At 44.3% G+C, this 24,414-nt stretch overlaps 1 protein-coding gene across 2 annotated transcripts in view; it reads right to left on the bottom strand.

Moving 5' to 3' along the window:
• LOC135184000 (serine/threonine-protein kinase PAK 3) overlaps nt 1-24,414 on the bottom strand; it is a 139,390-nt gene that overhangs the window by 16,535 nt on the left and 98,441 nt on the right. For both annotated transcript variants that reach the window (XM_064159419.1, XM_064159418.1), the window contains 7 exons: nt 21,398-21,594; nt 15,334-15,434; nt 10,516-10,669; nt 9,315-9,352; nt 7,423-7,554; nt 6,699-6,861; nt 2,256-2,319 (listed from right to left, as the gene is read on the bottom strand). In XM_064159419.1, coding sequence (XP_064015489.1) covers nt 2,256-2,319; nt 6,699-6,861; nt 7,423-7,554; nt 9,315-9,352; nt 10,516-10,669; nt 15,334-15,434; nt 21,398-21,572 — 827 coding nt within the window. In that variant the 5' untranslated portion in view covers nt 21,573-21,594. The remainder of the gene's footprint in view (nt 1-2,255; nt 2,320-6,698; nt 6,862-7,422; nt 7,555-9,314; nt 9,353-10,515; nt 10,670-15,333; nt 15,435-21,397; nt 21,595-24,414) is intronic.

Raw genomic sequence — 24,414 nt, forward strand, 5'->3', positions numbered from 1 at the left:
TGCCATTCTCTGCAAAGCAGCTGCAAAGCCACCACACTGTTTATTAATTTACCAGCTGTAGGGAAGCCATGAAGTGTTACATGCTGGTCAAGTTGCTTTTCACAGTATCACAGTATCACCAAGGTTGGAAGAGACCTCACAGATCATCAAGTCCAACCCTTTACCACAGTGCCCAAGGCTAGACCATGGCACCAAGTTTCCTTATGTAAGAAGTGGGTCTACCTGCAGTTTGTTGAGCAGTCACATCTCATTAGCAGCTATGAAAAACCTGCTCACTTCCAACACTACTAGTGCCTCTGGCATACCTGTACCAACTCTCTGAAAAGGTGAACAGCTCAGAAACTTGCACTGGCATCAGCTAGGCATGTAAGAATCATCTGAGCTAGTGCCCCTCAGCCCAGCCCTGCTGCAGACACATTAACCCCAGCAATGCAGCAGTCCAGTTCCTCCTGATCATCCTCTTTGGTTACCTTCACAATTATTTTTATTTTGGACCTTTCCTCATCATTCTAAGTTGACCTGCAGCATTAGAGTCATGAACTGGCTGCAGCAGCACATTCGCTCCTTGGTGAAATCTTCAGGCTCTGTTAAGGCCTGGAGAAAATCAGTTTAGATGGCCTTTCAGGCCAGAGATAGCCACTTCTCTTTCCATTAGTTGCTGAGGCACCTTTGTGCAAGTTCACTTGTAGGCCTGCCAAAGGACTGTGAGGGTGATGGCCATATTCCCACTGAGAGCAATAATCTGCTTCACATGGGTATTTATTCTGACTCTCCCATCTTCAGCTGACTTACCTTTTGAGAGACTGAATCAGTTCTACATATCCACTGACATATTACGAATAGCAACAAGAACCAAAGCTTTTTTGGGTAGAAGGGGTTCTGACACAATGAATAGAACAGAAACACCTTCCCACGAGTGCCATGCCAAACAAGATGTACCTATGCTAAAGCCTGCCACAGAAAGAGCATGAGTGTGCTTTCTGCAGCATGTATCAGCAACATGCTACCCAGGTTCAAACCTCACAGACAGCTAAGGGAGAAAGTTATCTCCTGGTGTCAGTAAACAGCTTCTGTCACACACACTGACAGCAGCATGAGTCTGGTGTTACGCAAATGTCACTTGCCCTCCTGGGACTGCAACACAGCCAAGGAAACTCTGACCAAGTCAAGCAGGGAGTCTGAATTGAAAATGCAAGACAGAGACGAATTTTGATGTAATTTCCTTTGTTCTCGAGTCCTCACAGGAAGTATTTCCAATCAAACCTATTTACAGTAAGCAAAGTTGAGTTTCAAAAGGGAATAGCATCCTTGGCTGATGATGCATCTTCTCATCAAGTATTTCTTGCATTGTGCTAGTTTGAAGCTAGCTAGAATGTTTTGGTGAGAAGAACTAGATTACAGGCTGTGAAAGGGAAACAGTGGTGATGTCTACCTCACCCATAGGCTTGCTTAGAGGTATAAGAGCAAGAATCTAAATACAGATAAGGGAGTCCCTCTCTGTCCAGGCTGTGGGCTGCATTCTTCCCACTCTACCCTAACCTGATTAATCCACCTGCTTCCTAACCCCCCTGGCTGACCTTCCATTCTTCCTTGGGCACAAGGCAATGTTTGGGGTAAGGCAGAGAGGGGTGGGAGAAGGTGGAAGGGTGGTTGGGAGCCCTTCCTGGGGACTCAGGTTTCTGGGAGGAGTGTTGTGTTTCTGTATTACCTTTTACCTTGTTTATTTCTGTATTACCTTTCACCTTGTATATTTCTGTATATAACTGTATATATACTGTAAATATCTGCTTGTATATTGTGCTAGGCTGTAAATATAAAAGTTGCACTCAATTTCCAGAGCCAGCTGAGTCTAGTCTGGGTGACTTCTGAAGTGTGGGGGGGCAGGGAACACCCAAACCATCACATGCATCAACACTGTTTATGCCTGAATTTGGGGGTTTTACTCCCTCAGCTAGAAACAAGACCTTACTATGTCATCTCTGGTGTCAGCTTCTAAACTAGGTAGTTAGAATCCTGATCAGTGGACACTAGAACTTCCAGACCCTGCTCCTTGCTACAGACAAGAGATTATCAACACCAAGCTGTCTTTGATGACACCTTCTGACCACAGCTATGAATTCTGACCAGTGCTGAGAGACAGAAGGGTCTAAAGCCACTGTCTGAAATGTAAGGCAAATGCCCAAGTTCATGCTTCATACTACAGCAGCAAAAGTCCTGGCTCTGTTTTGTGTGTAAGTAGTTGTGGTTGGACTTACCCTTGGCCAATTTTTTCAAATCGGGTGTATTTCTTCTTAGGATCTCCCACGCTCACAATGCTCCCTGAAAGAAACAACAGGAAAAATGCTCACTTCAAAAAGAAGCTGATCAGAAATGCAGCCCCAGTGTGTGGGGTTGTGAGTCATTTGTAGTCAGTTGGGTAATAATGACAATAATAATAGAGACAGCTCCATAGCACAGATGGCCTCCACATTCCTTTGGAGAGTTACCTTGACAGGAAACTAAGATCACGGAAAAACCTTCACAGGAGACAGATACCTGAAAAGAACAAGCAGCAATGCAAGTGTTTGTGGTCTATAAACATTAAAGAGAGCTTGAACGACAGAGCCTTTCTCTACTTAGGAATAATTACTCTGTGATTCAACAAGAGGTTTTACACTTCTGAAGATAAAATGGCCCTTGGGTTCTCCAGTCAATCTTTGTGAACAGGTACCATTTACTGAACATGAAGAATACTTCATGGAGTACTCCAGGTGGGGTCTACTCCGCTCTGCTGAGACCCTACCTGGAGTACTGCATCCAGTTCTGGAGCCCCTATTACAAGAAGAACCTGGAGATGCTGGAGCGTGTCCAGAGAAAGGGCCACGAGGATGCTCAGAGGGCTGGAGCACCTCTGCTACGAGGACAGACCGAAAGAGATGGGGCTATTCAGTCTGGAGATGAGGAGGCTCGGAGGTGACCTTCTTGTGGCCTTCCAGCATCTGAAGCAGGCCTACAAAAAAGCTGGGGAGGGACTTTTTAGGCTCTCAGGTCATGACAGGACTAGGGGGAATGAAGCAAAGCTGGAGATGGTTAGGTTCAGACTGGATATGAGGAGGAAGTTATTCAGCATGAGAGTGGTGAGAATCTGGAACAGATTGCCCAGGTAGGTGTTTGAGGCCCCATCCCTGGGGGCGTTTAAGGCAAGGCTGGATGAGGCTCTGGCCAGCTTGATCTGGAGTAGGGTGTCCCTGCCCATGGTGGGGGGGTTGGAACTGGATGATCCTTGTGGTCCCTTCCAACCCTGACTGATTCTATGAATATTGCAAAGTGTTTCTGGGAGGGGCTCTGACTTGCACTCTCTGCACTGCACAGATGCTGATCTGCACGATTCTTGGTGCAGCTGCGAAGGCTGACAAGACCAGCAGTGCTCCTCGGGCACCAGCCATCACAGCAGGTGCTGGTAATTTCATGGGCGCAGGTGATGCGATTGGGAAGCCAGAGCAGAGGGGATGCTGCCGCCTCCTGGCAGCTCTGTGCTGCAGCAGCAGAAAGGCAGGACCAACCCGGGACAGCCCGGGGCCATCAGCCACGGTAGGGCTCTCTCAGAGGTGTGGGCAGTCCGAACAGGAAGGAAAGTAAGCAGTCATTAGGATACTGTGTTTCTGTCGAGAGCCAAAACCTGAGAACAACCTGAAAGAATAGTTCAAACCAAACCAAAACCCAATGTTTTTTTCTGGTCTGGCAGTTTCCTAGATAACGTTTTTAAAATGAAGGCTAAGGTGATGACTCTGCAAACGACTTCGACAGATTTCACTTGGAACATATGTCACTGAAATACTTTCAGCAGATTAGCTCAGGAGGAAAGCCTTCCAGAGCTTTGCAGCATATTTTTTTGACTGATACAGCAATATTCCAGCATCACAAACAGGTACGTTTTTGCTCACCTGTGCATCCACAACAAAACACCTCTCCCCTGCCCAGGTCGTTCCTCTGGGGCAAAAGACTGTAGCATCCAAATGGGCATCTGACTGGATGCCTAGCCAGGAACTCAGCTTGCCAACACAACCAGAAGATGGGGCATCAGCACCATCTGCTTACACTCTCTGCTAAAATGATTTTGTCAGCCTTGGCAAGATGGTTAATGGGAGCTGCAGGAGAAGAGTTGCAGGTTAGCTTTACCCCGTGGTACTTGCTCTCCTTACCCAGCACTCCAGGAAGGCCAGCAAGTGCCGGCTTGCTGCTGGCTGAGGATGTCAAGAGTCTCGAGTAGCCCTGCCCTGCTGTGCCAGCCAGCAAGGGTCAGAGTAACCGAGCTGTCTGTAGTCCAAGCCAAGGACACAACACTTTGATGATTTGCTTAACTGTACACTAATTTCACCTCACTAAAACACAGAATGCTAAGATGAAGCTTTCATTCTGGGTCTCCACTACAAAATAACTCTTCAGTAAAGAAGAGTATGACTACAGGACTCTGGGATTCCCTTTTAACTGTTTGGAAGGAGGGATGTGAGATGATAAAATCACACCCTCCCACTCACACTGCTGAGCTCCACCATCCCTCAGACAGGAACGCCTGAGAGACTGCAATGCTACACCAAACATTGCTGTAATCCTCCGCAGGGCTGGACACAGGAACCACACTGCGCAGGCAGTGTCTGTCTAGGTGCTCCTTTCAGCTGTGCATCTATCAGAACATATATCAGAAGTCCACATTAGTAAAGTATAAGAGAAAAAACTACAGAACAAATATTTTGTTAAAAAATCCAAATTTGCCACTGATTTTGCAGTGCAGAATTCTGGAGTTTTCCCTCAAAACACGAGGAGCTGCTTTCACAAGTTGGTTGTGGCTGGTTTCCTGTGCTTAAGCACATATGACAGCACTAAAATCAAGGAAGTGACAGGTATGCTGCTCCAGCTCAGAGAAGAACTCTCTACTCTGGACAAAAGATAAACGTATCAGCTATTCTGACATCTTTTAGGACTTAAAAAAGGAAAGTGCTGAATTAAGTGGATAAGAAAGCAGAACTGGGCCACTTGTTTCATAATTACAGTGGAACGTATTCTTGATTTCACTACAGACAGACCTTTGTTTGACCTTATCTCAATAGAACAGGATTTACTGCCTAGTAAATCTTTAAATGTAAGTGGTTCTAAAGAAACTCAAGTTATTTCAAGCAGAAGAGAATTATGAAAGTAATTTGAGATAAAATAGGGCAGGAGCCACCATCCTAAAGGTGGCATAAAATCAGCTGTGGGAGAGGTAGGCCAAGGTGGAGAAATACTAAGAATTAGAACAAGACAAAACAGAAAAAAAGCCAACTACTACACATGCTTAAATGTACTTAGCTCAGCACCATAACAAAAAAGCATCACACTTGTTTCCAGATAGCTTCATGAAAACACAAAAAGAGGTTCGCTGTCCCCATCACAATTTGCCCAAGGCAGACCTTCAGACCTTGCTCACTTGGTATCAAATTCTTAAGGAAGAGAATGCATGAAAGCATGCAGCATTTCAAAGCTGTAAGTCACAATAACTCTAAGGCTCAGTCCTGATCTGGAATATAGAGAAGCCTGAATAAATGGTAGATGTACTTATGCTCGCGTGCGCCCGGTAACTGCACATCTCACGGTGGAAGCACGCCTCACTGAGCCTCAGCTGAAGCAGCTACAGTTCCTCCCTTTATAAGCTGACATACCTGCGGGTAACTATCTGCTCTGGAATGTATTTCATTGTAGAATCATAGCATCAACCAGATTGGAAGAGACCTCCAAAATCATCCAGTCCAATCTATCACCCAGCCCTATCCAGTCAACTAGATCATGGCACTAAGTGCCTCATCCAGTCTTTTCTTGAAGACCTCCAGGGACGGTGCCTCCACCACCTCCCTGGGCAGCCCATTCCAAAGGGAAATCGCTCTCTCTGTGAAGAACTTCCTCCTAACATCCAGCCTATACCTACCCCGGCACAACTTGTCAGCTGAAGTCATTGAACTTAGCCCTTGGATGCTTCCTAATGGCACCGACCAAGATTCAGTTCTCTGTAGCCCTATTAACCTGCAAGGGGTGCAGAGAAGTCTGCAGAAGCAGCTCAAAACCCACAGCCAAGGAAGGCTTCTGCAGTTAAAGCAGCTATCACTGGCAGGGCAGGTACAACAGAAACGCTGGTGTAGACCAAGAACGAGCATCGATCGCCACCGTGAGGAAGCCACCACCAGACTGCATCCTTTACAAACATCGTTGCCATTAGAGACAGAACGTTACTGCCTTGGGTGTCAAACACATGGAGGTGTTAAGACAACCCACATTTTGTCCTAACTGTTAATGGCAGACAGACTAAACTAGGCTACTTCTGCAAAATACTCTGGCTTCAGTGACTGGTGAGAAGTCAGGAGTATAAAGAAAAATTAGCAACCCAGATATTCTGTTCAGTTTGGCCATTAGTGCACAGCAGTTGACTATGTCACAGTCTTCTACTCAATCAGAAACAATCTCTGCTTTTGCCCTTGGTGTAGAGGGAATCTCAGGCAAACCCATCCTAGTCACAGCTGCCCTCAGAGGCAGGCAGAAAACCCAGAGTGCTCTTTACTTCCTCCAAGCACAATCACAGTTTCTGCAGGGAGTTGTTAAGTGCCTCCTGACACTCAACTGAGAATAAATACTTGTCCTTAGACATGCAGACCATGCACTGGTTGGTCAGACACCACATACAGAATACATACTCAGTTTCTCCAGGATCTCCTCATCTGTCATCTTGGATTTCTTCCGCTGCCGGTCTGTGTTTCTGTACAAAGTGTTTGTGTTGGAGTTTTCAGGCTGAGGAGTGGTGGCTTCTTTAGCTGGTGCTGGTGCGGCGGCAGGTTCGATTACAGAGCGAGTGTAGATCTGTGACAAGAAATTTTATGAGTCAGAAAGGTGGCTTGTAGAGATGCCCCAGAGGTGACATTTCAAATGCAAGCCCTTAGGAAGGTGCTGTTTGCCACATCCAGGGCTCTTAAAACGTTTGGGTTTGGTGTTCGCTTCTCAAACTGAAAGGCTAGCTTTACACAGGGCCATGGCTGGCTTCACGTTCAGTTTGCACTCATTTTCTGAGAGACGATGGAAACCAGGAGTGTGCCTTGAGGCAAGGATACAGAAACAGATCTGTCCTGGGACCCACAGCCTTGTTCTTCTGATGCTCATGTGTTTCCACAGGTACCCTGAAAACTCTTTAGTGGGGACATAAGTGTCTGAATAGAAGCAGGAATCACCTCCCCTTTCTGAACATAACTGTTGAACTGCCTAAATGTGAAAGGTCAAAGCAGATTTTCCTGGTGTTAGTGGCTTGGTTGAAGTACTATGTCATGGTAGGACTCCAGCCCTCAGTCTTCATCCAAGTGCTGTCTGATCAGAAACATGCTGTTCTGATTTACACCAACTACAGCGCTGACCAAACCTCGGACTTACTGATTTTGTGTGTTCGGGACGTGGTGCAATAACAGGTGGAGGTTCATTATCATCTTCCTCATCTTCTTCATCTTCATCCTCTTCTTCAGAAACAGAGGGAGCTAGCGGGGGTTCTGATGCTGTTTTTGTGCTCTGTGGACAGACAGGGGCATCAGTGGTGGTCATCATCCTGGCATTCATAGAGTTTGGTAATTACACACAAATTCATTCTGCTTAGACATGAGAAACCAACATAGCCATGCTTGTAGTCCTACAGGCCTCCGTTCTACGTTACACTCAGCACAGTGCAATGGGAAGGTTACAGACCTCTGTGTAGTTAATTCTTCTTGGTGTCTTTTATTTCTGCTCAATGCAGATAAATCTTTCCTATGCTCAAAGTCTTGCTTCACAAAATGAAGTGTTTGAATAGATCACTGGAAGTCACTTCCAGTTGCTGGTTTAGCACTGTGTCTAGAGAAACAGTAACAATTCATTAAGCTAAAGGTGCCTACTGGCTAGTGCAAAGTCTCCCTGGCTGTCTGGATGGGAATTTGCTTATGGAAGTAAAGGCTAGTTGCTTTTATGGCCTTTTACACGTGGGGTAATCATATTGCCTGATTCCACAGCACTGAAGTGGTGACAGAGGCCACTGACTTGGCCAAAGCAGGGAATGACAGGTCAGACATTCAGAACAGCTGTTTAAGGGCCAACCTTGTCAAGCAAGGGGTGTCCTAAGGGGAAGGTCAGTGTTACCTTGTCACACATTAGGCCAGCATATAGCTTCTAGTCATTGTTAGCATTTTGCATACACGGGGACAGAAGATGATGAAGGAAAAAATAAAGAGACTAATCACATCTGTCAGGTTGCATTCTTAGAATTAGTTTTATCCCTGTGCACCATGCTTGGCCTAACAGCACCGAATCATACAGCTCCAACATATTCGGTGTCCTGTTATTTAATGCCAGACTCCCATTAAGGAGTGAAATAAAATGAAAACAATTCCAGCAACTGCTAAATCCTGTCAGAGAGCTGTTTTCTCTCTACTATAGCCTTCAACCAGCCATCCTCGGTGCTGGTAACTTTTGAACACTGACATCTTGACTGGCTCACCACTGTTTATGTCTGCTAAAGCAAAATTCCACAGCATCTGCCAGTATCTCCATACCCACTGGAAAAGCTTCTGGGAGGGCTTACTGTGCTCTGGTGAATGCCAGACATCCTTACAGAAGTGTGTTTGATTAAAGATAATGAAAGTGGCATGGATGAAAGTGTGAATATTCAAAGATGATTTTCCTTTCATTACTCACACTCTCTCCGATGTGAGATCGCAAACCTAAAATTAAGTTGCTTAACACTTGGAAATAAAGGCCCAATCCCCATTCAGTTGCTAGTTAATACACTAATATTAACATAATAAATCTGGTCAGTATTAATGTGAACATCCTGGCTACATCTCTGGGATTGCTACAGCAAACCAGTATTAATTAGAGGAGATGATTAACTAGAACTTTCTTTCAATGATTCTGGTGAGTTATATCATATCAATTATAACCTTATTTATATTCAGCTTCATGTCCATCTACACTAAGGATAAATCACAGAATTTAGTACAAGTGGATTCTAAGTTGTTAAAAATAAATTGAAATGGGCTAAACAGAACTGCATATTGTTGCCATTATATATTCCACCCTGGCAGAGAACAGCAAACAATCTTCTGTCTGCAAAACTGGGCTTTCTTCTGTTTAACGTTCCTAAACAGAAAATCAGCAAAGAGTCACTGATCCCTTTCTGCTGATATACAGAAACTAAAGCGTGTGTTCTGTCGGCCTAGAAGGCTGGCAGCTGAAGCTCATAGCTTGTTCTTCCACAGTTCTTAAACACTATGAAAACGAAAGTTTATTTTCACACTCACCGAAGGATGGGCTTCTATGTATCCATGGGCACTTTTATCTGCAAAGTGAAAGGCAGAATTAACCAGATGCTGTTATAAAACTGGCTGGGGCAGGGAATCCCACAGAACAAGTAAATTCAAATAGATGGCTTATTTTTCACAACGTCCCGCCAGTAGCAACCAGTATTTGACACAGCAAGCAACATTACAGGGCAATACTATACTAGGGGATTCTTTTGCCACAGTTTCTTGTATTTCTTCTACTTTTTGCCCTGTTTTTATCAGCACATCAAATCTAATCCAATGCAAATTCTTCTTTAGCAGCTAGTGCTTCTATTCTGCCTGAGTTAAAAAAATGGGCAGGGGGAAAGCTGCTTTATTTAATTTTAAATAATTTATATGCATTGATTCTCTTTAGCTACTGAGTATGTTTCCCCAGGAAAGCTTCCCCAAAATCCCCATTAGCCATGGCAGCTCTTTTCTGACATAGCAGAGTAACAGGAGCATACACCATGTCCAAGCTGGACCTGCACTGGAGCAGTTTGTGAAGAGCTGCAGCCTCATGAGATGGATTCGTGATGAAGAAGTTCATGAAGGACTGTCTCCTGTAGGAAGGACTCCACACTGGAGCAAGAGAAGAGTGTGAGAAGTCCTCCCCCTGGGGAAGATGGAGTGGCAGAGACAACATGTAATGAATTCACTGCCATTCCTCATCCTCATGCATGGCTCAGGAGAAGAAAGCACAAAAAAATCTAGAGCAGAGGTGAGTCCAGAAACAAAGGAGAGATGGGGATAGGTGTTTTTAAGATCTTTATTTTGAATTGAATGGGTACTTTTTCCCCAGGCCAAGCCTGTTTTTTGTCAATGACTGTGACTGTTGAGTGAGTCCTCTTCACCTCTGTCTTGACTCTTGACCCTTTTACTATACTTTCTCCTCCCCACATCACTGAGATGAGTGGAGCAGGAGTGAGTCAGCAGCTATGTGGTGGTTAGCTGCCGCTGGGTGGGCTTAAATCGCAATAATTGTTCCATCTAATATCTTACTTTGTTCTACAAAGAAATGACAAAGACAAGTCCCCATTTCACCGACATTTAGGGAACAAAAGGAGAAAACTTGTTCATTCCACAAACTGGAATTTTTTGAGGCTGCTGCTTGACAAGGTTAACACTGAACGTCGCTCTGGCTTAGCACTCCCTTTTTCATAGCAAGATGTTGACTTACCTCCTGATGTAAAGCTCATATATTTCTGGTTGTTAACTGTTTCTTTGGAATCATAAAATTTAAGAACATCTAGAACAGCTTGTGGGTTCTTCTTCTGCTCTAGTTTTGTTATGTTGGAGGTCTGTAGTAGCCTGGCCCATTGCTCTGGAATGCCCTGTAGGTGCCAAGGGTAAAGAATGGAGGTTTAGAACATTTAACAGCCGCAGCCTCACAGATCTTTATCACGATCCCATGCTGCCTGTAAGATTACTTTCAGAAATCTTGATTGACACTTTACAGTTAAAAGTAGTCACTTATACATTAGATGCAATCTTTCTCTTCTCTATCAAAATACAGAGCTAAAACCAGGATCCAACTTTAGAAAGAAAAGAAAGTTATGACTGTGACAGGAAAAAAAGTGCATGAAACTCATCTTTAAATCAACTCTGCTCTTCCATGGAATAATGATTTAAGGCTTAGCTTGTTTTCCTGGTGCTTCGGTGCAGACATAACAAGACTATTCTACATTTGTGGACAACACAGTGTATTTTAGGAGCTTTACACTGGATTTTTAATGCTTCATAACACAAACACATTTTGCTGAAACGATTTCTGCTGATTAAAAGGCAAACCCTACCCTGGTATGATTAATTTTCAGCATTCCAGGGAACGCTGCAGGGTTAAGAATCTGAATTTAAATTCTCAAAATCTTAACACTGAGTTGTACCACTGACACCTCTTTCCTTGAGCTCCTGCAGCTCTGTAGGTTGTCTACTGCAAATATACAGAAACCAGGGAAGCAGAATACATGCCAAGAGTGACAAAGCCTTGCAGGGATTCTTGGACATCTTACGAGAGAAGGTAGCATTTGTATATTGATCCAATTGCTGAAGGTCACAGCTCTGCATTGAACTTACATTGATGAAAAATTGCTTTAAATATCCAGTATAATTTCCTAAATTTGAAAGCCTGTAGTTTCCCCACTTACTGAACAGCCAGCACCTACTAGCAAATTCTAGGGCTTACTGGATGAGAAACTACACCTGAAGTACATTTAAACTTAGCCTTGGTGCCACCCCAATCTAGGTAAAAACTTTAAAAGAGCTCCTTCCTAAGAAGTCCTCCACAAAACAATGTGTGACATGGGCCTCCAAAGTTTAGAATAATGGAAAAAAAAGTGGGATAAGCCAAGCAACAAATCTACTGCACACACATCAACCTGCTGCTGCAGTGCTATGACATCTCAAAGAGGCATTTTGATGCAAGATTCTTTTGGGCCTGTGACGCACCTCTGGGAGCTTCCCTGTGCACATCTGTGAGCCATAGAGATCTGGCTGTAATGGACGTAAATAAAGAAAGAAAAGAAAGTTAAAACAGAATGTGGGACAACTTAGAAGGCGGTGGGAAGAAACCAATGGGCCAAAATGGGAAAGTCCCATCTAAAATGGGAATTATGAGGTAGATACCAAATAGGTTAGGTGGTGGACAGGCTACAGGAAGGCAGGCTTAGGAAAACAGAAAAATCACAAGTGTTCCAAAGTTTGGAAGCATCATTCCCCCTCCTCTGTCTTTAAAATATTTTTTTTCTCTCCCTCATAAAAATACATTACTGAGGATTAACAGCAAGTGGTTGGAAAAGCTACCTGTGATGTCTCACTTCAGGTAAAAAAACAAATAGAGAAAGAGATGGGCTTTTGCTGTTTATCTACTTTTGAAAGCCAGGTCAGCAGTTTTGAGTGGCTCTACAGAAGTTTTTTCTAATGGTTCTCCAGTCTCAGGATCAGAATAGTGCAGGAGTCAGCAACGTCAAGTGCAGAAAGCAGCTGGTCAAACTCCAATTTCACACTGGGAGGTTGTGTAACACAAATAATCTGTGTCAGACTAAAAATCATCAAAATTCTAAAGCATTAATGGGCTAACAATTATTAGATTAATAACATACAACATCTTTGGATTTATAGCCACAACTTCTTCCCAATTGCTTGAAATAATCTTGAGATGTTAAGTTTGGTGGGTGACCACTTTATTCTGGACTGGGGATGAAGAAGCTATTTCAGAAATGCATGCCTTACAAAACACACTCCCCAAAGCCCTGCAAGCCACACTTCTTCCTCCACTCAGAAAATGCAGCTGTTTCTTCAAAACAAAACAATATCAATTTCTAGCAGCATGCTCCAGCCCAACAGTTTCCAAACAGTTTTCCTTTTTGCTTCAAAAGCCCTACTTCTCAGCAAAAATGGTTGCTCCAAGCACAGTGAAATGGAGATGCACAACAACAGAGCTCGGTGCTTGAGCCTGAAAGCTGAAACTCAGGAGTCCATGCAACTTTGATTTGAGATGCAACTATCAGCAGTCAGGTAAGGAATGCAGCTAGGGGTGACTGTTAGGGGTCAGAAAATGGCCCGATACATTGCACACAACCAGTAGAGCAGATGCTATTGGCATGACAACTGTAGTAAGTCCAAACAAAAAGCCCAACCCATGTATTTGGATGGCTACTGGACATTCCCATGGCACTTCCAAACTTTTGAAAGAGACATGACAGCGTGATCACCAGACAGTGGGAGTATTTTCACATGAGATGGCTGCTGGCAGTCCCTTCAGCAGGACATACTTACCACAGGACTTCCCAGCTGATACACGAGTTGTATCCAGGTTGGGACAAATCAAATATGCCTAATCTACTGTGTAACAATATGCCTGCATCTGACATTAGCTGGGAGTTGATAGCTCTTCAAGGTGCAGAAATCCCTGTGCTCTGACTGACATCTTACTCCACTAAGGACTGCAATGTTAAATCCTGTGCTGGCAAGCGACCTGTCCCCTTAATTAGGTCTGAATTGGCTAAAGCCTTCTCAAATTGCAGTGCTGCACGTCCATGCCTTGAGGACAATTGTTATTGTAGAAATATTGTGTGAATGTAAACAGCAGCCATCTAAGAATAATAAACTGTGACATATCAATAAAGCTGGCTGTATTTAGTCATGTACAATCACTTTGTTCTGTAAAAGGCTAGGATCTGTGCTGGTGGCATCTGACCTCCAAAAAAAACACCCAGTAATAAAAGATTGCTGATGCTAGTGACTTTTTTGACACATTAGATGACACAAATAACATTCAGACTCATCCAAATTGTGATCTCTCAAGTACTGATAGAGAGTGCTTGCGGATGGAACTGCGCTGTCTTAACCTCTATGTTCCAACTGGCAGGGTCATGAAACTAACTGGAATCCTCACCAGCAATCAGTCTACAAGTGAACATGGTTGTGACTCACTGTGTTTGCACAGAGCCAGAAGGAAAAAGACTGAAGCACAGGGCAGAAATAAAGGCAGAAGGCTGAAAGAAGCAATACAGAATACAAACAGCTGGACATTAAGAGGGAAAAGCAGTGAAATAAAGGGCAGGGAAACACATACATAAAAAAAACCCCAACGAACAACAACAACAATAAAAAAAGCAACCAGCAGAAAGTAACAAATAGATAACATGACACTAGGATAAAAGGTGTGGCACTAGAGATTAACCTGAACAACAGAGTGGCTACAGAGAAGGGGGGAAAAGAGGAAAACCAGGATAGGTAGCAGGGAAAATACAATTTAAAGAGTTTTCTCCTAACTTTCCCATCAAAAAATGACCACATTTAGGCTTTTAAAATGACCATTTAATCAAGCCCTGTGTTTGGCACAGAATAAATGTTGAAGTAAGATTTTTCAAGTGGTATTTATTTTAAAAAGCTAATTAACTAGTCCATATATTTTAAATGTACCTGTATTTCCTAATTATTGAGGATAATTAATTTTCACTACTGCTCTAAAGGCATGCTGTCACTAGATGTGTCTTTTTTTGGATTCTGCTGTTACTGGTACTACTGGTACGGTGGCATACAGAAAGTCTCCAGTTCTCTGAAACGTTTTTAGAGAAGCTAAACTGGCAAACTAAAAAATTGTGAAGAAATGGAATTTTGCCTTCAAATTCTGAAAATCAGCCATCCTTTGTGCAGGCAAATGATTTGTCCCATCCTGTTTGGTGTATGCAGCCAGTCAGCACTAGCACACTTTACAGTTTGACACATGGTGATAACACAGTCTGACCACTCAGCTCACAGGGTATGACTGGTAGTACAGAGTGTTGCTAATGTTCCTCTCACCTCCACAGCTCAACTGAATGTAAGCTCACTGCCATCCTAGTTTTAAGGATTAATGGCTTAGCACGTAACTAGTAGTCTGAGAGAAAAGGCTTTGAAGCCCCCTGCACTCCTCAAGAAGCTTCTCTCAGACTCATTTTTCCCAACACTTCACACACTTCATTATGATCTAAGTAGAAAAAGCTGACTGACATTTTATTAATGCACACAGGCTAGAAACTTGTCTGATCACCTAGCCTGTAAACCTATTTTGAAGGGCATTAAAATGAATGAACTTCCACAATGCTGTTGCCTTCTGTGTGTCTTTAAGGGCTGCCTGCAGAGCAGCTGGACTTCATAACTTGGGGCTGATCACCTACAGTAAGACATACACTGTGTCCATGTGTGTGGGTGTGTTTCATGGTTTGTCAAAGACGTGGAATAACCAGCTTCTGTAGCAGCTTGTGGGACTGATAAAAGCATACACCTACGTTCTTCCTAGTTTTCATTTTCCACAGACACTCTGCTGACAATCCTTGGAGAAACAAAACAGCAGCCTGAATCAGAAGTAAAACACTCCAAATCCTAAGCCAAACAAATAAGTCTCTTTCTTCACAGCCTGGTTGCTGTCATCTGATGTTTCTGGCAATAGGAGGTTATTTTACTATCAAGACACTAGAAGCTCTGGTAAGCACACAGTACAAGGGGTACTTACTGTGAATTCTCCAGTAACGGCATCAAATCCCACATGAATGGTATGTTCAAAGTCTGAAGGAAGAGAGATCTCTGGACGTTCTTTCTCTTTCTTCTTGTTGGCTAGAGGCAAAACATTAGCATGCATTTACTTTCAGCACAGCTTTTCATTCAAAAATTTTCAATCAGGTGTGCTCAAAACAGTTTCCAAGTTCAGAAGTGGAAAGCAAATCAGTCAACATCTATCTTACTTGACAAAGAGATCCAAGCTAATACAACACCAGCCTAACTGTCAACACCCAATTGGGAAGGTGTTAATTTTGGTTTTCTCCTGGTCAGTGTCACAGCTGCCAAAGTAAGCTGTTCACGAAGTGGCCTTCTTAGGCTATCTCTACCCAGTATGATTTCTATTACCAGTTCTTTTCTTCATCAAGTTTTCATATCTAGCAACTAACTCACACCGGCCTTTGCTCCATGGATTCCTGCAGAAGGTAAGACACCCATGTCCACACCTGTTTGCATGTGCCTTGTCTGGATGACTCCCAAACACCCAGATAAACACAGCATAAACCCACATTCAAGCATATATCCTGCTGGCAGGTACCTGAAACACTTGACTTCCCTGGAGAACCAGCATGCTCCAAGACTAACTACCACGTGTCTGAAGAATACAGTACAGAGCTATCTGTAGGAGCTTCTCTAGTGCCAATGGTCTACCTGTAACAGTCAAGAAGGAAACTGCCATCCTACCAAACACATGTATCACTGCAGTGGAAAAATGGCATGCCAGTGGCTCGAACAGAACAAATATTACAGTGCCCACTTGCAGTATGTGAGTCATTAACACAAACTCAGGAAATAAGAGAGGCATAAAACTCTCATGCAGAACACAAAATTCACATCATCTCACATCTTTGGAGAAGGACTCTGCAACCTGAGATCCCACCTCTCCTCTGCTGCCCATCTTGGCAGTTTAATGCTTGTCTGGTTTACCTACTATCACAGTGGTCCTGACTTGGCTTGCTCTGTAGATCTATGTGAGTTTTGAGTAACCCAGAGATATGTGAGGGGGTTATACTGTGCCTATCACAGTAGAACTTGGTATCAGGACCCCTAAGGGCCAGTGTGATACTATTTATCAATGATAAAATGAAAGAGAATAGTTACACATCATCAGGAGAAAAAAGCCATAGTCACATGCCATAGTTATACATCAGCAGGAGAGAAAGCAGCATTTTTTCAGGTCCTGTCTTTGCGTTCCATATTCCCTCAGAGCAGTGCCAGCCATGCTATGCACATCAGAAACACATCATGAAGACAATTTTGTGTGTCTTATTTCAAAAGCAAGTGTCCCCTTCTACCAATATCATTCAGCACAGAGCTTTAGGAAATCAGCCTTCTAACTTAAAGCACTGTTATGCACAGAGACTTTTAACATTTTCCTTCACTATTTTAGTGGTTTTGCCAGCTTTCTAAATTTACCTAAGGGTCTGTCTCATGCAAAGGCTAAACTCACTGTGTATCAGCTCACTCCCGGCCTGGGTCTGTCTTTGCTCATAGACAGTAGCTCTACAAGGCCTCTCTTTGCATATCTTACCTCATTGTACCTTATAGTCTCCTTTGGCTGGAAGATGCTCTGCTCCTTGTATTTTGGATGTTTCTAATAACTTTTCTGCCTCACTGCATCTGTCCTCATTAAGTAAGTGTCACCTGTTGTCTGTACTGCACACCCCTACACAACGTTAATTACAATTTATTATCATCAGTTGCTTTCATTTAGCATTTAGTAAAGAAAGCAGCAATATATCAAATACAAATGCAAAGGCTTTCCCCCTTCTTTTATCTCCAAAATTATGTATAATATTTAGGATAGATGTTGTCAGTTGCCATCTCTGTTCAGCATATGCAACTTCTTACTGTCAATAACAAAACTGTATTCTCCTACCTCATAACTTGCTAGCAAATGCACTGAAAATTAGATTTAAAGGATCATCAAATTTGTTTCAAAGCAACAGTCCAATCAATAAGTGTAATAAGGCAACACAGAAAGTGCTCCATCAGAGGCAGCACATGTCCATGCTAGGCCTCTCCTGCCCAGGGACAAGCATTTCAGCCCATGCCCCAAGATTTGACTCCTCTGCTTCAGAGATCTCTGCCTACCCAACTACGGATACAACACCTATGGTCCAAAAGCTTAGAAACTATAAAGTCAACCCAAAATTATAACAACACCCTCACCCCTCCACAGTCTAAAACCTTTGACACTTCTGTGCCCCACACCTCAAGCCACTTTTCTTTTAAGTGAGTTGGGAAAATGACGGGAAAAGGCATGACCACTTTGAAGCCATGACATGGATTCAAGGGCATTATACTGGACATTCCTGTTTGATTTTCCTTTGATTCCCCCTCACGGTGCACTGCTGTTGCACAGCAGCTGTCCGTGAGGACCACCCACACCAACTGTTACAGAATAAAAGAGAATAAGGAAAGAGTTCTCTGTTTTCCACAGCCTGCGTCACCACCGCCGCTGTTATGTGAAGAAAGCAGCGGTACGGCAGCAAAGTGTGACTCAGCTAAGTGGCAGCTTTCCCCCAGGGAGGAAGGAAGGGTTCACCTGACGCTTATGCCCTTCTGCTTGCTTGCCAACTCTTCATCTCATTCTCTGCTTTTCTTCATCCCAGCTCCCTTCCACTGTCACTCATTCTGTCCTCCCATTCTTCTTCCTCTGCTCCCCTTGTCCTACTCTATCAGCCTTGTCCTTCTTTCTCTCCTCCATTAATCTTAACTCTGCTGGGTTTTTCTCCCTCCCTCTTCTGTTTCTGTATCAGAGGCAACCAGATGACCAAAGGTCAGACTCTGCTCCCATCTGCAGCTAAATCTGAAGCAGTTTCAATGGAAATGGCATTACGTAGCCAGTACTCTAAACACGGATGTACCTCTTCAGCTGAAAGGAGCATCTGGGCTCTGGTGGGCCTGCCCCTTGCCCATCTAATTTTGAGCCTGAGTGCTCTAGAGCACCTTCAGGGAGCCACCAGATCACATACAGCTTTAATTTATTTCATAGCAGAGCAACTACAGGGAGTTTAATCAAAGAAGGACAAGGCTGTATCAAACAACCAGAAGAACACAAGTCATTTCTTTCTGCTGTCAGGGTCTCCTGAGGTAAAAGCATTCTGCTGAAAGGAAACAATCATGCTGTGAGCTCCACCATGGCTCCCATTACCATCATCACCTCTGAGGAAGGAAAGACAATTTCACAGCTTCAGTACGAGCTCATTGTTCCACACAGGTTTCCCACATGATGCTGGATAGATGTTTCAGTTGTCTGCTTTGGCTTCCTGGCCCCAGGAAAAAAGGTACCCAGAGACAGAAGAGAGAGGAACTACACCAATGAGCATAGGTCAGGTGATAGGGAAGGCAGATATTGAAGCCTAAGTGGCTTCTTTCTACTGTAGAAAGAGTCATCAGTGGCTTGTCAAAACAAGGGTTTAAACACGCAAGTGCTCAAACCCAACCTAAACCTCCTATATATGAAGCTTTAACACTTATGGACACCCACCAGATAGGCCTGTATGGACAAACTGCACTAGCAGCATACAGTGGATACTGTAAAAAGAAAAGATGTGTGCTTGCAGTGGATGACTCCCTGCTAAAGGGCACTGAGGCATCCATCTGACAACCTGACAGGGAGTCATAAGAGATACGTGACTTCCAGGAGCCGAGACTGGAGAGTGCTGAGAGGCTGCCACAACTTTTCAAGAGCACAGACTACTACGCGCTGCTACTCTTTCACGTCAGTGTGAGTGACACTGCAAGCCAGAACCTGGGCAGAATCAAGGAAGACCATAAAGCCCTTGGGTACAAGTGAAAAATATTGGTGCCCAAGTTACCTCTTCCTCCATTTTATCAGCTGGGGGAAGGGGGCAGCCAGAAATCACCTGGCTACGCATCTGGTGCTGTCCTGAGATTTTGGCTTTTATGACGATGCAACAGTCTTTGATAACCATAACTGGTTTGGCAGAGATGGAATACAACTGTCTAGAAGAGGCAGCATGGTCCAAAATGGCAACAGGCATGAAGTGGAACACAGGAAGTTCCACCTAAACATAAGGAAAAGTTTCTTTACTTTGAGAGTCACAGAGCACTGGAGCAGGCTGCCGTCAGAGATGGTGGAGTCTCCTGCTCTTCAGGCTTCCAAAACCCACCTCCTGGACATGACCCTGGGCAACCTGCTCTAGGTGGCCTTGCTTTAGCAGGGAGGTTGGACTGGCTGATTTCCAGAGCTCATTTCCAACCCCCACCATGCTAGGATTCTGTGTGATTCTGTGAAAGCTTAGTCAGAAGCACCCTGCCATAGCATTTCCTCATACACTGTTTACTAGTACCAGTGGTGGACCAGTTGTGATGCTGCAAAGCACTGCACTAGATGAGAGCAGCCACATCCATCAACTCCTGTTTTAAAACCAGGATTCTCAAAAACGTGTCTGTAAAGCATGCACAAGCCAGATGATACCCTGACCCACAAACTAACCTTGAGGTGAAACCACCTCAGGAGGCTTGGCCAGCCAAACAAAACTTCCTCCGTTTATTGTATCACCCAACAAAATTAAGCTACAAATATTACCTTACTTTCCCTTATAGTCACATTTAATACAGTGACATTTGGATGCCTCCTAAGACTGGCAGTTAATTACATATTTAATGCCACTGATCTTTTCCAGGAGGGGTCTCCCCATTTCTGCAACCATTTCATAAAGCAACTTCCACCTAAGAAATAGTCCCTGAGAAAGGCATAATACCATCCTGCTGGCAGGCAGGGGAAGAAGCGCACCCTGTCCCTCCAGGAATTAAACAGGCCAGAAGAGATGTTAATTTTGGCCTTCAAAAAGAACCAATTGAAAATTAACTTCATAGCCAGAGGGGACATTTTGGGAAGCACCCTGCAGAGTGAACCTGAAGAATGTCCCAGGAATGGGTCCATCCAGCCACAGCCTTTACATAAGACTAAGGGGTCTGAAATTGTGCCTGAGAGAAGTTCTGAATGTCAGATTACCTCCAATTGCTCCACATGACCTGTGGAAGAGACCCAGGACAAGACAGTCACGGTGAGCTGGAGTTCTGAGGGAATGACCTCAGCTCCATAGAGCTGGGCTGCCCTTGAGGGCAACTCCATATGGTGTGTGAGGATGCTATGGGAGACTGTGGAACGCCTTACTAAGAAGTAACCCACACTGCTCTCCCTTCACCACCATGCCTGTCATCTCCTGGTAGAAGGCTGTCAGGATGGTTGAGCATGAATTCCCTTTTGTAAATCCCTGCTGACTAGTCCTGATCACATTCTTAGCCTTCATTTGTGTGGAAATGCTTTCCAGGACTATTTACTCCACTGGCCTCTCAGGAATCAAGGAGAGGCTGACTGGTTGACTGGCCTGGAGTTTCCCAGATCCTCTACAGAAAAAAAAAACCAACAAAGAAAATCCCTTCCCTTAATTCTGTGAATACACTAACTCAAAACACCTCCCCTTCTGCAAATGTATTTCAAAGAACGCATCTGAAAAGCTGTTTCCCACGTGTTTAAAAGATTCTTGCTCTACCCACACCTAGCAGGTTTTAAATCAAGCCATTCTGCATCCACTCTCACTGCAAAAGCAACAAGAGCCTTGACTCTGTTCCTGGAATGTAAGTGCATCCAAATAAAGAGCCCAAAGTGTCACGGTGAGGGTCAGTTCTTCTCGCTTCTGCAAAAAATACACAACCTCATCTCTGTTTTTAGTGCAAATGCAAAACAAAATCCAAAAGGAAAGGATTTCCCAGCTTAAATAAAAGGTTATTTTTACAAAGCAAGTTGCACAATGTGTGCATGTTTTACTGGCTCCTCAAAGACAAGAGTGTCACTGACTGAACACCTCCTCCTCTTTTGAAACATCCTCCTACAGCAATTGGAACAGAAGGATTTGGAAGTACTGTACCATGTTCTACAACTCAAACAGGAAAAAAACATCAGCAGAAATTAAACACAGCAACCCCCCCAACCAGTAGGATGCAAAGAAAGAAGGGGCCACCCATTTGCCCTGCTGGTACTTTACTTTTATCCCCTCCTCCTGGGAAGATGGAGCGAAGCCTGGCTTTCTTGTTCTTCTCCTCCGGGGCCATGGGGAGCGGTTTGGAGCTGTGGTTTAGTGCTGAAGAATCGCGATTGTTGCTGTTCATTCTCAACGGCGGGGCTGGAGGTTTCTCTTCAATATCCAAACTATCGGACATCTTCAGCAGCCCTCACAGCCTCCTGCAAAAGCAGAACAGAAAGCACGGCTGTCAAGTAAGGATGCCAAGGCTGGTGTCCTGCGGAGAAAGGAGGGCAGGGAAAGCCGCCTGGTGGAATAAGGCAGCCACTCTATTTTAGGTTTGCCTTGAATAAGGTTGCTGTAAGTAAATGCAGTGGCCAATTCTTAAATACCACTATATTACTATTAAAATAAAGCTGGGGTTTACCCTCGTTGGAGACCTTTTATATTTTTATTTACAACATGTTTCCTAAAGTTGTTTGCAACCCAAACTTTCATCTAAAAACAGACTTCCAAAGCAAAACTGAAATGATTTATTGAAAGTCCCTGGCATTGTAGGGAACCATTTTTATCATGTAAGAAAAAAGGTGCACACTGGGGGCACATGGATAGCATTAACATCTCTGGTCCCTCCCTACTTTGTTTGAAGAGAGGGTGGGGTTTAAAAAGGAACAATCTTCCCAAAGGAAATTCATTCAGAAGCACCAATTAAAAACTTTTTTGTGTAAAAACGAGTTCCATCAGAACTCAAGCAGGAAAACAATCAAACCCTGACAACAACTCACATCTTCCTCCTCCTGCCCTGCTACCACCCAGGCCTGATGCCATGGGGTTGTTTGTGGTGCACCTTTGAATAACAGCACCATGAAACCCAAGTATGGTACCTCAGCAAGGATATGCCATCACCTCCCTGTTCTGTGCCAGCCCCTGGGTCCACAAAGCGGAGTCCTGAATATCTGGATTCCTAAGAGATCCTAGGTCACAGCTGAAAATCCTGGCAACAGCTGATCCCAGCCCTCTCCCTAGTACATGCAGCATGAATTGCAGATCCTGGAGGTCTTGATTCACAAGCATGATTCCCACTTAAAGATGTCACTGACCCCAGCTGCTCACCACTGTCAGGAGAGCAGTTGCTATGAGCACCCTTCCTAGCTGACTCAATTGACTAGTTTGTGTTAAATTAGTGATCTGAACTATTATGGCCTATTTTGTCTGCAGCACATTACAGACAGCTCCACCAACAGATATATATGGTGTCCACAAGCAAAAGAGGATGTCTGCTCACAAGCTCAAGCCCTCTATGAACTATCAGACCTTCCCTACACCAGTTGCTCACCTCCACCTACATATGGGTAATACTGAGCCACAGGCAGCCACTGACCATGTGCTGTTCCCTATAGCTTTGCTCTCAGGCCTAGATGCATGGAAAAGACCAGTGCTCTGAAGTGATGGCAGTTGTGTATTGGAGGTGATTATCAGACAGAAGGATCATAGAATCATAGAACAGTATGGGTTGGAAGCCACCTTACTGATCGCCTGGCTCCTACCCCCCGTGTCATGGCCAGGGACACCTCACTAGTTCAGGTTGCTTAAGGTCCTGGCTGTGGACACTTCCAGGGAAGGAGAATCCACAGCTTCTCTGAGCAGTCTGCTCCAGTGCCTCAAGATTCTCAAAGGGAAGAACTTCCTCCTAATGTCTAATCTAATCTACCCTCTTCGGAGGTGTCTGTCATTCGGAACACCACTCGGAAAGCACAAAGCGACCCTCCCGAGCGAGGCGCGGTCCCTGCCATGTGCCCGGTGCCCACAAGAGGGCTCTGCCGACACAGTCCCGCTGCCCAGGCTGGGACCTGCGGGGAGACCTGCGCCGGCGATGGGCAAACACAACTCACTCTCCGACGGAAGCGCATGTTTAGGCAGCAACCTGCTTTATCTCACCAGCTGTAACTGAGCCCAGGCGAGGGCTTGTGCTACTGGAACTATCAAACACACAGCTGCCCATTTACCTAAAGAACAACATGCCTTGGTAGATTTAGGTCAAACCATTAACATCACTAATCTTTGTGATTTCTGTCCTGAAATGCAGGTTTTCCAGAAGCCAGAGATACAAAACAGAGTGAGGAGAGAGAGAGAACTCCATGTGCTCTGTATATGTTACCCCAGCAAAGGGATACATATGATGACAAGGTTATTTCTGCACAGAGAAGCGTGATGGAGCTCCCAGCTCACAAAGCATCTGGACACGGCTCCCTGCCACTCCAGACTAGGAGCTTATGGTAACAGAGGCTTTTTTTTCCCCCCTCTCTAACCCACCTACAAATACTTTTCCAGTGCCAAAAACAGCCTTCCCTCCTTGGCATGAAGCTGACCACAGAAGCACCAAGACACTTTTCAGTTTCTATCAAAAGGAAGAGGGTTATTCTGTGAAGTCCATTACAGCACACAGCATTTCAGCTGTCCTTCAGCAAGGGAAACTGTATCTGTCACTGTATCTATTTGTAAACAACGCCAGTTTGCTGAAACAGGTCCTCCCATGGGATTTCATTCCACAAAGAATACTATTAACAGTTTCTGGCCCAATTTGCCTATGATGTAATTCTTTCCAAGATGTTGAAAGGAACACTATATTTTGTTCAGAGCTGTTTCAGGCTCAGTTTCAAGAACTGTACAAAGCTCTTTTATTCACTTCTAAACCAGAGAGGGAAAAAAAATATAAAAGGAGGGAGGAAGATGGCCTAAAAGGTTTAACAGTTGATATTAACTTGCTAAAGCCAGTCTAAATGAAACCTAAAGCACACCACGAGGCAACAGACACCAAGAGGTTTACAATTTATAGTTTCCCCTATCAGAGCCCATCTGCCCCTCCAGTCATTATGCTTTTGGGCATTTGCATATACCACTGCATCACAGCAAGAGAACATTCACTATCACATGAGACTTCACATTTTAAGTGGTCTGCGCTGATTCGCTCCAACCTCAGCTTAGAGAAAACCTACGAAGAATGGAGGCCAAAGAAGATGTAGTCAGCTCTGAAACTTCTC

Source organism: Pogoniulus pusillus, chromosome 19 (assembly GCF_015220805.1).
Source record: "Pogoniulus pusillus isolate bPogPus1 chromosome 19, bPogPus1.pri, whole genome shotgun sequence".
Taxonomy (NCBI): Eukaryota; Metazoa; Chordata; class Aves; order Piciformes; family Lybiidae; genus Pogoniulus; species Pogoniulus pusillus.